This window comes from Rhodamnia argentea, chromosome 6 (genome assembly GCF_020921035.1).
Source record: "Rhodamnia argentea isolate NSW1041297 chromosome 6, ASM2092103v1, whole genome shotgun sequence".
Classification (NCBI taxonomy): Eukaryota; Viridiplantae; Streptophyta; class Magnoliopsida; order Myrtales; family Myrtaceae; genus Rhodamnia; species Rhodamnia argentea.
This window is the reverse complement of record NC_063155.1, coordinates 20,804,721-20,818,050: the sequence shown is the minus strand read 5'-3', so window position 1 is coordinate 20,818,050 and position 13,330 is coordinate 20,804,721. Positions and strand designations below refer to the sequence as shown.

Below are 13,330 nucleotides of genomic sequence, written 5' to 3'. Positions count from 1 at the left end.
TGGAGTCGCTCTTGAATTGATGACTGAAAGAAATATCCTGTGGAGTTACGCTGCCGATGTGTAATCCTTTTTTGTGCCATCGATGTGGTTAATATGAGATCTTCCTTAGTAGGACTTCGACCCGGGGAAAACTGTAAAAAATGTCCTAAATTTATTGTAAGTTTATTAATTCAATCTTTTTTTTTTTTGGCCGATTGAGTCATAAACCTTTTATAACAGTGTCAATTCAGTCCATTTAGCCGACCGATACTTGCGTAGTGACGCCTTCTAATTAGTGATGCGCATGAATGGATTAATGAGATTCTCATTGTCCCTATCTACTAATTAGCGCCGGTGCTGATGCGATAATTTTTTTAATAATTTTTTATTTTTTCAATAATTTTTTATTTTTTCAATAACTTTTTCTCTTTTTTCTTTACTTTTGTTTTTTATTTTTTAAAGGATTTGGGCTAGCAGTCCTGTTGGCCATTAGCCGTTGCCGGCTGTTGGGCGAAGGCTTGTAACCCTTGCCTAGCCACGAGCAAGGGCTCGTGACCCTTGCCGCGGTTGCCACGGTCTTTGCTTATATTTGGGCGATGGTTGTGAGCCCTCTCCTAGGGGGCTAGTGGCTAGTAGGGTTGCAAAAAAAAAAAAAAAAAAGTAAAAAGAAAAGAGAAAAATATTACTGAAAAATAATTACAAAAGTAAAAAATTATTAAAATATTTCTAAAAAATAGCAACGTTAGCGCCGACCTGCCAAATGAACTGAATTAGCACAATTGTAAAAGATTTAGAATTCAATCGGTTAAAAAAAGTTTAGGATTGAATTGACATAATCGCAATAAGTTTTAACACTTTTTTGATAATTTTCCCACTTTGAGCAACCATGTCTGATCATGATAGATGTCATAGATCTCTTTCTCGTTCGCTTCTCGGCATTGCTCTTGATGAGCAATGACTGAGCCGATTTGCCATCATCGACGAGCTTCTAAAGGCTCTCAATTGTTGCGACTCGAGGTCTCTTCTCTCCGTCCCGAAAGCTCGATTTGTTTGCATTCTTAGGATCGCCTTCATTTAGCTTATTGCAAATAGGAAACCCACGTCCTTAAAGGACCATCAGATGCCACATCCATGAAAGAAGACTAGTTATGATTCGATCAACATAAATAGGCTTCGTTTGTTTCCCGAAAAATAAATTATTTAGAGAATATTTTCCTAAAAAATGATCGCTTGTATCGCATGAAATAATTAGTCTTGTAATGAACCCTTTATTTAATTATAGTTATAAGAGACGAAAAAGAAAAAAAGGGAAGAGCAAGGGAATTTTCCATCTTTACAAATGGTATCTTATCTGCATATCCTGGCCACAAACGGAGTCCAAGAGTTCCCAATGTTGATATACTCAATGATACGAAAAAAAAAAATGTTCTCCTCACGTAGAAAGCGAGAGGGGATGGTATCCCTTCCCATTGCTTTCTCTATTGCAACTGAAAAAGCACGTGCCAACAAAAATCTTTTTGGCCCCAATGTACACTTGTTTTCACGCCATGTGAGGAGAGTGAAAGTGGGTCTACAATCTCGTCACTCTCTCCTTTTTTATTTTATTTTTTTTGCTCATTTGGAGAATAAAATGAAAATGACTACCCAAAATACCAAAGGAAAAAGCTCATCTCCAAGTGGTGCAAATTCATGGATACACATATGATTGATTTCTTAAAGCGCAAATCGTTTTCATGACGAGAAAGACCACCTTAAAAGAGTTAATTCAGAATTTATACAATGTCACATTAATGGTGCAGATTAGGTGTGAGATTTTGTTGGATCATTGTGGTCCCGAAAAGATCCGAACTCGGAACTTCCGGCTCTGATATCATATGAGATTTTGTGGAATCACCGCCAACTGTTCTAAAAGCTTAAACTGTTAGACGAATGCATAAGTTGAATATCTAATTATTCTATTACTAGGTTAGATAAAATTCAAAATACGATCAATGATTTAATAAAGAGATTTATTTATAACTAATGATACTGCGGATGGCGAACTCGTGTCGTGGCCTCAACCCACATATATCCTCAAATCAATAAGCCGAAAGTCAAGTTACTGCAGATATTTTTGCTCACCAAAGACAATCGCTTTAGTCATGACTGCATCATGCTAGCAGTCCAAACCATTTCTTTCATGCAATAACAGGGTACGCGTATGTTTCTGCCTAGTCATGCATTGAATCATTGAGCACATCAATTTTAGGTTAAATTTGTAACCATCTGTAGTATTTGAGCTTCTCATTAATACCCGAATCTTTCTGGACTTTCGTTTTCGGGTCCTTGTAGGTGTGGTATCCATCCCACTACCAGAAGCTGGCAAAACCGCAAAGGTGGTGAGTTGTGGTAAAAGACAGGAGAAGTCTGCATCTCGTGTGCAAAAAGTAATGCCACCTTTGAAAACCCTAATAATGGCTTCAGATGCTCAGAACCCTTTTCGTATATACGTGTGATTCGATGGCGAAGTGTTAGAACCGTGCGGAACATATTGTTCTCTCCAATCCTTTGGCGTACGCATATGCTGAAAGGACTTAAAATCCTGATACGAATGGCAGAACATTTTTGATGGAAAAGGTTTCTGAGTACTGGTTTTCAAGCATCACCAAGATCGACTTATGTCTTGGGCTTCTACGTTGTTTATACGTAAAATCGTTTTTCCTTTTTCATTAATTAAAGGATGGGAGACGGGATCAACGCCAGCTACTACTCTAGACATTGCCATAAAAATCTTCCACTAGTTATGTAATGTTCGGTTTGGATCGTAATCGCTTAGTAGCACCGCCGATACAAAAATCTGAGGCTGGCAAGTCCATCATCGCTGCCTCAAGTAAGGTGCCGGTAGTGGGGAAGTCTCTCCACACGAGATAAGCCACGTCTAGTCAATGTAGCACGAGCCATTTGGATGTTCATTCACAACTTAAATCGAACTCGTGAATTCGTGGAACCAAGTCGAACTCCTTTATTTATCACTAGGTTGATCATCAGATATGTTAATACTATTTTTTATTATACACTAGCAATGTAATTATGCAAATTAAAGCTCCATTTGTTTCGCAAAAATGAATAATTCAAAAAAAAAAAATTCTAAAAATAATCGCATGTTTTGCCCGAAATAATTAGTCAATAATAGACAATAATTTTTTTTTTGTTTATTGATTTTCATAAGCAACGTAAGTGATCATTTTAAAAAAAATATTTTTCGTATCAATCATTTTTTGCGAAATAAACAGATCATAATTCCCGACACAGAGACATGCACAAGTCTAGGTTTTTACCTTCCATTTCTGCCAAAGGGTTTTTGTCGTTAATCAACTTTTTTTTTTTTTGGTCGGAGGCGTTAGCTAACTTGTGTTAACCTAAATGTGCTATGCTAAATAGACTAGAGTGAAATTGATTAATAGAGGACGAGGATCATATCCCCCTAAACAATATGACTTGCCTAATTATCCGACAAAAAAACAGAAAAAGACAAAACGAGAAAGAATGAATGAACCACATCTTTAAAACACTCAATTCTCATTGGTTTCAACTTTGTAGCCACCTACATATTATCAAACCAAGATTGCGCATTAAATTCGAGCTTCGACAAGTGCAAAAAAGGACTGAAATGGTCAATTATCCCCATCTTAATTAACGAGGAAAAAAATCAACGGGACGAGGATTGTACGGTTTTCACCGGTTGGTTAGGCATGATTTCGAAGAACACAGGCACACGACCGCCACCATTTTCTTTCCTTAATTTTTTTTTTTTGGATAGAATTCTTTCCTTAATTTAACTATTATTCTTTCCTTGTAAAAGAAAAACATGAATATTTTCAAAAGTACGAATCGGGACCCTTGAATCATCGAAAAGGGTCGTCCAAGATTACGTGATCCTTCAATCCACGGTTGGTATTTTTTCCATCTCTTTTGCAAAAAAGGACATTTTTCCATTATCTTTTGCAAATAAGGACAATTTTTTTTTGTTTCCTTGGATTAACACAAGATTCCATCCATGGCTTCTCTTGTTTTCAAATCTTGCCCTACTTTTAATGTGTCGTGTGCTCAGAATAGGCATGTGTAAAAAATTTCTCTTGTTAAAAAGGAAAATCTGACGTTCCTCCCATCTTATGATACACGTGTGTCTAAAAAAAAATTTGTAGAATCGTGATCTTGAAATCACAAAGATGCTCAAATCATTTCATTCCCATTTTCACCCCCATATCTTTCGATTCTTCCCATTTCGACCCCCCATTCTCCATGCTTATATAAACGTCCCCACCTCTCTCCCTACAACAAGAACTCCATATCTTGCCTTTCCTCTCATATCGTATCTTCTTCCTCAAAGTTTGCTACAACTTCTCTTCTTCCTATCACCTCTTTCCTTCCGCCCTCCTCTTTTCTTGAACTACTGATAAGATGGCACCACCGGTGGCAATGACCGAAGCAGTCTGCTGCAATGATGATGTGGTCATCAGCGGTACCGTGCAGAAGAGGGCGTACGTCACGTTCTTGGCTGGGACCGGCGACTATGTGAAGGGCGTGGTCGGCCTGGCCAAGGGGCTGAGGAAGTCGAAGTCGGCCTACCCTCTTGTCGTGGCGTGTCTGCCCGATGTGCCGGAGGAGCACCGCCAGATCCTCGAGTTGCAGGGCTGCATCGTCCGCGAGATCGAGCCAGTGTATCCGCCCGAGAACCAGACTGAGTTCGCCATGGCCTATTACGTCATCAACTACTCGAAGCTTCGCATTTGGGAGGTGCTATTCTCCGATGTTTTTGGATTTCCTCATCATGAAAATAGAAATCTTGACATAGACTTCTGCTATTACTTTTGTTTAAAAGTCCTTTTTGGAAAAAGAAATGAAGATTCTTGTTTAGAAGCCCTTATGGAAAGGTTGTTTACAATATCCTCACAGGATTCAATTCATTTTTTGATTGATTATTATAACCTTGACAAGTTCTATAGTATATTCCCTCTTTTTTTGCCCTTTTCCATACGCAATGTACGTACAAAATATTCAGACATATGATCTGCATTCGTGCACGACAACGACTTGATCGAATTTTGTCGGTTCTCGGCTCGCAGTTTGTGGAGTACTCGAAGATGATATACTTGGATGGAGACATTCAAGTGTTTGACAACATCGACCACCTCTTCGATGGCCCCGACGGCTACTTCTATGCCGTTATGGACTGCTTCTGCGAGAAGACCTGGAGCTCGTCCCCTCAATACAAAATCGGGTACTGCCAACAGTGCCCTGACCGAGTGCCGTGGATCCCGGAGCTCGGCCCGCCCCCGCCGTTGTACTTCAACGCGGGCATGTTCGTGTACGAGCCCAATCTCTTGACCTACCATGACCTGTTGGAGACCCTCAAAGTCGCCCCTACCACTTCATTTGCTGAGCAGGTATACGAAAAAACCCTAATCAATTGCTTTCATTTTAAACGTGCTAATTTGCATTGCCAAATTGTCCAAAATAGATATGTTTAGGCGTAAAGCGTGAAAAATCGAAATATTAGACCGCATTAACATAGCCACAAATTTGAGGATGTCGATATATCTCGTCCATGTTATTTGGATGTACCCTAGTCTCTAGCTACAAAACATCGTTGCCTGCATGATTGCCCCTTCTCTAATAAGGATGGCTCAGTCTCTCTCATGTCACTCTCAACCATGGCCATTCTGTATTTGAAAGAAGCTTCTTGAAGTCCGACTCAGCGTGTACATGAATGATTTCTGTTCTATATGTACTGTTTAAAATCACAAGCATCATGTAGTTCTGAGCAATATCTTACTTAGGTTCGACATGACTCGTTTGCGCATGCGATCTAGTCGCATATACATATATAACGCCTGCAACAACTACACCGGACTTGCTTGCTAGACTGTCTTAGCTATAATTGACCGTAATCTTGTACTAATGCGAGATAAGTGCATGTTTCTTCCCGCAGGATTTTCTGAACATGTACTTCAGGGACATATACAAGCCAATTCCTCCAATATATAACCTTGTTTTGGCGATGCTGTGGCGTCACCCGGAGAACGTTGACGTCGACCAAGTGAAGGTTGTCCACTATTGCGCGGCGGTGAGTGATTCCTCTCTTATATTATCTAGCAAATGTAGGGAATTAATTCGCTAAAGGGGTTTTGCTAACATGATTCTTCGCACAAGTGTCGGCCATCAAGAATGAGAAAATGAAACAAATTAAACATCGATTTCTAGCCAGGGAGACAGCATATTCCTGTTGCTTCATACCTATATCAATTAGTATCTTCTACATCAATTAGTATAAAATTTCTCGAGATCAGCAGCTATCAATTCTCGATATTGTATCCATGATAAATCCTCATAGAATGCCTTAAAAAAACCCAAATTAGGTTTATTAATGGCAATGAATGGTGTTTAATTAAGCCAGTTTTCACTTGCTAATCAATGATAGGGGTCAAAGCCATGGAGGTACACTGGGAAGGAAGAGAACATGCAGAGGGAAGACATCAAGATGCTGGTGAAGAAATGGTGGGACATCTATGAGGATGAAGCTCTGAACTACAAGAACGCCACTTCGGACAGCTCCACGAAGTTCGGCCCCTTCATTGCTGCTTTGTCCGAGGCCGACGCCGGCGTTCACCAGAGAACTGCTCCATCTGCAGCTTAAACCTATAATTAACAACCATGGTTATGACCTTCTTATGTTGCTCTAGCTTGGCTTCCTTTTTCCGTTTTTTTTTTTTTTTGTACCTTTTCTTGGACTTTGGATGCTAGAGGAGAAAAAAAATGTCATGAGCTGTGTTGAATATGTAAGCTGCCACCCATGGCATAACTTCTATGCGAATAAATAAATATGAAATTTTATAATATTATTAATCTTCTTAATCTAGCTATCATGCACGGGAAAAATTACATGAGTGGTATTCGCTTCAGTGATTTTTGTTGACCTAGTGAGGTTTCATCTCTTCTGTGGGGTGAAGTAGGAGCTGTTTTATGTTATCTCTGTTGGGCTGGGTCCGCCTCATGGGGCCCAGCTCATCATCATCATTTGCACAAAGAAGATTCATGTTTTTGTCGAAATCGAAAAGAAGAATTTGATTTTTGGTCGAACGGAAAGAAGAAATTCGAAAGGAAGGAGCGAGAGGGAGGGGCCGACGGTTCTTCGACGGAGAACAAGCAGCTCCGTTCAGCAAAGATTCGACGGTCAAATCTTGCCGGAAGGAGGCTGAAATTTTTAGCATGTTGTTCGCGAGATCAAGAATTACAGAGTGAACGGTTCTAATTGTTGGAATCCTTCTCTAATTTATCTTTGAGTAATGATATATGATTGTATTGTTCATGTTTGAGCCTCTAGTTTTATGACTTGAGACAGACTATTGTGTACTTGGTGATTAGTGGATTTTTTTAGTGGTCCCATGATTTTTCTTGCATTGGGTTTTCCATGTAAAATTTGTGCTTGATTCGCATCATTATGCTCGATAAAAGGAATGAGAGAAGGACAGACGAGACAAGGAAGCCTTCCGTTGATTGTACTTCAGTTCTCAGCGGAAACCCGCCTTAGAGATTGAAAGTCGACAACTCTTATTGCCGTTCAATCTAAGACAACGCTGAGAGCTATAGCTTGTAGTGAGCAGCCCCCTTATGAAACCAACCGAAAGCAGCCTTTCTTTTGTATTTAAGGTTGTAGTTAAGGTTTGGAACCCTTGCAACTATGATAGAAAGCCTTTTGCTTGTTGGCAAAGCCTTCGCCTTCCATTATTTGTTATCGTATATAAGGAAGAGTTCCGTCTTTCTTCAATCGAGTAAGATACTTGATCGAGAAGCGATGTCATACCCTCGGTCAAGAGCTGGCTTAAGCCATGCCCTTACTAATGATTCCGCATCTACAGCTAAATCATTGAATGGCACTGCATTTTGGATCTGACTTAGCATAAGGAGGTAATCAAGAAGGGGTCGCTTGAGCTCAAAAGGGGTAGCTGGTCGTCGCCTAGGAGCTCTGGCCGACAACGAAGCTAAAGCATCGAAGTCAATCCACCTTCCTTCCGGCTAGCAGAAATCAAAATCTCCCTCCTCAAAGCAGATCGGTGTCACTATGTTTAACACATGGCCTTCTCAATCATTCTTCATCTACAGACGCTTGCTGGCCCCCTACTAATGGTTGGGGGGCCGGCTGGTCATCCAACATCGGTGGCGCTAGAGTCAAATCTCAATTCAAATCACTCCATACATTGCCGGTATATTATGGCTGGTTGCTGTTGAGGTTGATTTGATATTAGTTGGTCGAGTTTTGGGAAAGATTTTGATACTGGAAAAATTTAGTTCTAGTGAATTGTTGCCGTTTCTCCCCCAACAAAGTGGTATCGTAGCTATAGTAAGGTTATGAATTAAATGGAGGAAACTAATAGCATCATGTTTAAGTTAAGTATCTCGAGTTATTCTATTTAGAAGCCTCATATGGAAAGCATATTATACTGTAAAGATTTGCATGATCCTGTCGACGGGGACGAGGCTAAAGAAGGCAAGGGAGATAAAGAATGTGAGTGAACGAATCATAGAATTGTTGGCTTTATTTGACATTGGATTGGTGATACTATCTTTGGTTATATTGCTGGGGAAGATGTTGATCCCGAATAGATTTAAGATCTCAGTGAATTTGTTGCTGTTTCTTCCCGACAATCTTTAAGAACATTTTCAAGCCCATGATTAAGGGCTAAACCCAGCTATCTAACGTCGGAGGTTTTAACGCCTGCAACCCATATAGTCAATAGCCCTAACTTGATTACTAAGCTCACTTAGGGGTCTCAAATGGGTGGGTTGGTCGGGTCATAAATGTTATGATCGAAATTGACCTATTAGCCCGTTTATAACCCATTTATGAGCAACACAAATTTTTAACCTATATCCGACCCGACTCATATGCAAAAACACTTATATATTTGATCTATATCAAAATCACGGGATTAGCATCAACAACCAAGGAAAAGCACTAATTATATCTAGATTAGTCTCGAATCCATTCGACAGTCTCTATCAAAGCTCCACAATCCATCACTAGCAACCAATTTGCACTACTCCACACAAATCAACCGAAGCAACTCGGATCCACGCATCGGAACCAAATCAACTAAAAACCCAAATCCGACACTCGCCATCATTTATCATAAGCAAAAAGGACATAGAGAACCGAGCTTGCAAACGCACCTCCTTGAGTGAGTCCGTGGTGCGGGTCTCGGCGATGTGGATGCAATTGTACTGGTCGGGTTTGGCCTTGACCCGGTCGGCCAAGACCACCGCGATGATCACCTTCCCCTTGGGCAGCTTCGGGTGATCCGCCAGCTTCCATGAGAGTCGTAGGTCGGCAGGAGTTGAGTTGAGTAGTAGAGGGAGAGAGAAGATCTTGAAGCGGTGTCGTGTCGCGTTGCGAGTGAAGAGCATGAAGATTGAGGATTGAAGAAGAAGAGATTTGGATTAAATGAATTAAATGGGTTCCAAATGGGTTAAGAGCAGCCATTTATGACTCATTTATTTTTGGTCTTATGATTTTTAAAACCCGTTATGACTGGTGTGAGAATAAAGGGTGACCCATTTAAACAAAAATGGGTTCATAAATGGGTTTTAGACCCATTTGACAGGCCTAAGCTTATTTATGTTCGATCCCCCTTATGCAGGGTCTGTTTAGTTCGAAGTTCAAGCAGTAAAACTAGCAGAGTAAATGCAATGGCCATAAGCGATCGATCGCGCAGCGACATCTCTCCAGGTTAGCGATGTCACCTTTCCTTCACGCGATGGATGTTCCTGGAAAGGAACTCCGGTTACATCCATCTGTCGCGCGGCTGACATTCCTAATCCCTGGTGGTGTCAACTTCTTTCCATTTTAGTGGATGTTCCTAGGAAAAGAATTCTGGTGATAGCTCCAGGTGTTAGAAGCGAACTCACAATGCCACGCAAATTTTGCAATTTCATATTTAGTTCGTTCGCTTTGCTTATACTTCCGAGGACATAGCGATGGTGTTTACCAAGGAGCTCAACGATTCGAACTAGAAATGCTTAGTAACCGTGGACGACGAAGATGTCGCTGCTGATAAAGGTTTAACCTTTCTTGTTCACAGACCGATGGCCGGCCTTTCTGCTGCTTGGTGTCCTAAACTCCTAGATTCCAACCATCTGAAACCTTGGACGAGAGAAGTCTCAGAACGGTCATCTTCCACCCGAGCAGTGTCTCTGTTGTCTCCTACTCGCACATCTTCCTCGAAGCAGAGTTCATCTGTCGCCGCCGGTGAACCATGTTGGGCAGTTCACCCAAAATTGTGCATTCCAAGATACGGGAAATAGATTGAGGACGTGATCCTGAGGTGTATAAGACTTATATATGTCTCTCTTATGTTCGTGGGTTTCTATTTTTTCTTCTCTCTCTTGCGATAATCATTACTTTCTCGGATGCGACAAGTGTCCCTGCACTATTTTTAGTTCAAACGAAACAGTGTCCATACGAAAAATATCTACGAAGCAATTCGAATACCAATTGACCACCACCAATGAATCGAAACGCACCTGATCTAAAGGAAAACGACACGTTGATCTGGTCAAACCATCCTTCCAAGACGGCATCACGTGATGGAAATTACAATCGAGTCACCAGTGACGGCGGAACTGTGGAGTGACGAAATTCATTTAGAAAGTTCAGAAAAGGGAGGAATCGTGCCGACATGGGAGTGGGTGGTGGAAAAGTACACGTAGCTTAGCAAGAACTATAAGTAGAAGGGACCGCCGGAGGACGGTCGCAAGCACAGAGAAAAGCCTGAGAAATGGAGGAAGCCAAAGGTCTAGTGAAGCATGTGCTGCTGGTGCGGTTCAAGGATGATACGACGCCGGACCAGATCGAAGAACTCATCAAGGGCTTCGCCAATCTCGTCAACCTCGTCCCCCCCATGAAGTCTTTCCACTGGTCTCTCTCTCTCTCTCTCTCTCTCTCTCTCTCTCTCTCGCTAACCTGAACGACGTCGTCTGATCTTTTTCTGGTGTGGATGGATGTTACAGGGGAAGGGATGTGAGCATCGAGAACGCCCATCAAGGCTTCACGCATGTGTTCGAGACGACGTTCGAGAGCACCGAGGGGATAGCGGAGTACTTACCTCATCCGGCCCACGTCGAGTTCTCGAAACGGTTCCTCCCCAGGTTGGAGAAGGTCCTCGTGGTCGACTTCAAGCCGACCACCGTTCGTACTTAAAAATCGATTCAAATCGCACCATGTTCCGTATATGTCGTGCTTAAATAAAAGTTTACACGTCGGACGTGAGTAAAAACTTGAATTCCAATTGTATTACTGTGTTGGTCAATGAGATCCATATGGTCTAGCGACTTGTATTTGCAAAATATATTCGTATTTAGACCAGCTATATTTCCAATGACAACAATAATGAAAGGGGAGTTGCTATTATGATAGTTATTATTTCTGACTTCACGATTTTTCAATTAATAATTACTTTATGCAAAACACGCAGTGATGATGTATAGATCTTCGGTTAGAAATAACCGACAATACTGTCAGATTATTATGAAAGTATTTTCCATAATAAAAATTATGAAAGTACAAACTCACAAATGTTAAGACATTTTTCTTTTATCAAAAATGTTAAAGACTTGGCGAGGCACTTGTCAAACATCTTATAAAAGTTGCTAACCTCATTTTCATAATTAAATCCGTGACAAGAAAACATATTAAACAGACTACGAAACTTACTAAGCCATAGAAAGTTATTCTAAGTGCTTTGTTTGCTAGCCTAGGTAAACCATTTTTATGCAATGTACCAATGATAATCCAACCACACATAACTAATAATAGAATTAAATAATTATCATTAGCTTATGGGACTTTGATTATTAATTTATCATTCTCACGGTTCTTGTTTGCCATTGTAGACACATTTTTTTTTTAAACCTAAGTCTCACAACATTGTTGAAATCTGACCAAAATAACACTTTCAATAAATTTTCGATTAGATAATACGATTGTGTTATACTCGTGTCATCAACTGCTTTCCAAAGACACTAGTTTATCCAGATCATATAGCTGGTTCTCAAGATACCAATACGTTTAGCCATGACCGAATGACCTTGAGGTGCCCGGAAATTTGTTATCTGACCAAACCAATTAATTCCACTATAAAGGTCAAATCACGGGATCTCCAACTATACAAGAACCATGTTGATCAAAACTTATTGCAAATTTTTGTCACCATGATAACCAGTATAGCTCGATTCCCCAAAAAAAGAAAAAAATTTGCGATCCGAATAGTTTCCGGAAATCGGACAGCATTTTCGGGTCGCGACCTTTCCGCGGGCGTAAAAATCAGATGAACTGGATGTCGGGCAGAGATGATCTTCTCAATCAAAGTTCGATCCATTGTTAGAAGGAAAAAATATACAAAGAAGCGTATATTAAATTTAGAATAAAATTCAAAACAAAAAAAAAAAGCCCACGGTCAGTGCCTGCTAGTGGCAGGTTGCCACGTGGCGACGCACAAATGGCCTCGTGCAGGGCCGGTCCAGCCTTGGGCAAGGTTTCTTCAACCGGTACAAGTTTTGCCACTTTCAAAAACTTATCTTCGAATATGGCTCAAATTTTGCATCTTAAACACAAGGTAAGATCATACCTCTATTTGATTCGGTTAGGTTTATCTCGATTGTGAAGTTACTAACTTCTTGATCATTACTCCACTATAGTTGTTATATTGCTGGAATAAATTTACGAAATCCCAAAAGTAAACTTCGTTGTCATTATAAAGGTGAAAAATCCCAACCTTGTGCTTTTTCCGACAGTATTTTCACAATTCTAAATATTTTCTCCAAAAAATAACTTAGAATTTCATAATCCCACTTCGTATATGACGGAAATAACAATAATACACGTATGAGTAGGTCAAATAATAACAGACTTGTCATTTTCACGAATAATTATGCATAATTAAGTAAGCTATATTTAGTTAATTGTGTCCGCATGCATTGTCACACTCAGAACTCTTGCATATGCACTATTTTTGAAACACAAAACACACAAGCCCTCGCTGGCCGCTAGCGAGGACCACGATGCCCTCGGTCGGCGGGGGCTTCGCGGCCCACGTCCATGGTCTGGTGGGGGTTCACTGGACCTTGGCCGGTGTCCGGTGGCCCCGTGCCTCGATTCGAGAAAGATGAAGGGCCAAAAGTATAGAAATAGGGGTTAAAAATTCCCCATCTCGTTGGGGGAGGAAAACGAATCGAAAGGATTCGGTTACCCCCAGCGAGATGCGGAATTTTTAACCCCTATTTCTATACTTTTTGGTCCTTCATCTTTTTGAATCGA

The 13,330-nt window shown here is 40.7% G+C and overlaps 2 protein-coding genes across 2 annotated transcripts; both read left to right on the top strand.

Moving 5' to 3' along the window:
• The first annotated feature begins 4,364 nt into the window (after window positions 1-4,364).
• On the top strand, window positions 4,365-6,857 carry LOC115734181 (galactinol synthase 2-like). Its single transcript, XM_030664804.2, has 4 exons — window positions 4,365-4,755; window positions 5,085-5,405; window positions 5,951-6,085; window positions 6,440-6,857. The coding sequence occupies exons 1-4, from the start codon at window positions 4,420-4,422 to the stop codon at window positions 6,653-6,655; spliced, it is 1,008 nt and encodes a 335-aa protein (XP_030520664.1). The 5' UTR covers window positions 4,365-4,419; the 3' UTR covers window positions 6,656-6,857.
• Window positions 6,858-10,646: 3,789 nt separating this feature from the next.
• LOC115734184 (stress-response A/B barrel domain-containing protein HS1-like) lies at window positions 10,647-11,267 on the top strand. Its single transcript, XM_030664806.2, has 2 exons — window positions 10,647-10,933; window positions 11,026-11,267. Exons 1-2 carry the CDS (start codon window positions 10,794-10,796, stop codon window positions 11,213-11,215), a joined length of 330 nt encoding a protein of 109 aa, XP_030520666.1. The 5' UTR covers window positions 10,647-10,793; the 3' UTR covers window positions 11,216-11,267.
• Window positions 11,268-13,330: the final 2,063 nt, after the last annotated feature.

Bases quoted from the DNA above. Each gene is read 5' to 3' on its own strand.
- LOC115734181 (XM_030664804.2), top strand. From the start codon at position 4,420: ATGGCACCACCGGTGGCAATGACCGAAGCAGTCTGCTGCAATGATGAT. The intron at 4,756-5,084 runs GTGCTATTCTCC...CTCGGCTCGCAG, and splicing joins CGAAGCTTCGCATTTGGGAG to TTTGTGGAGTACTCGAAGAT. The intron at 5,406-5,950 runs GTATACGAAAAA...TTCTTCCCGCAG, and splicing joins CCACTTCATTTGCTGAGCAG to GATTTTCTGAACATGTACTT.
- LOC115734184 (XM_030664806.2), top strand. From the start codon at position 10,794: ATGGAGGAAGCCAAAGGTCTAGTGAAGCATGTGCTGCTGGTGCGGTTC. The intron at 10,934-11,025 runs GTCTCTCTCTCT...TGGATGTTACAG, and splicing joins CCCATGAAGTCTTTCCACTG to GGGAAGGGATGTGAGCATCG.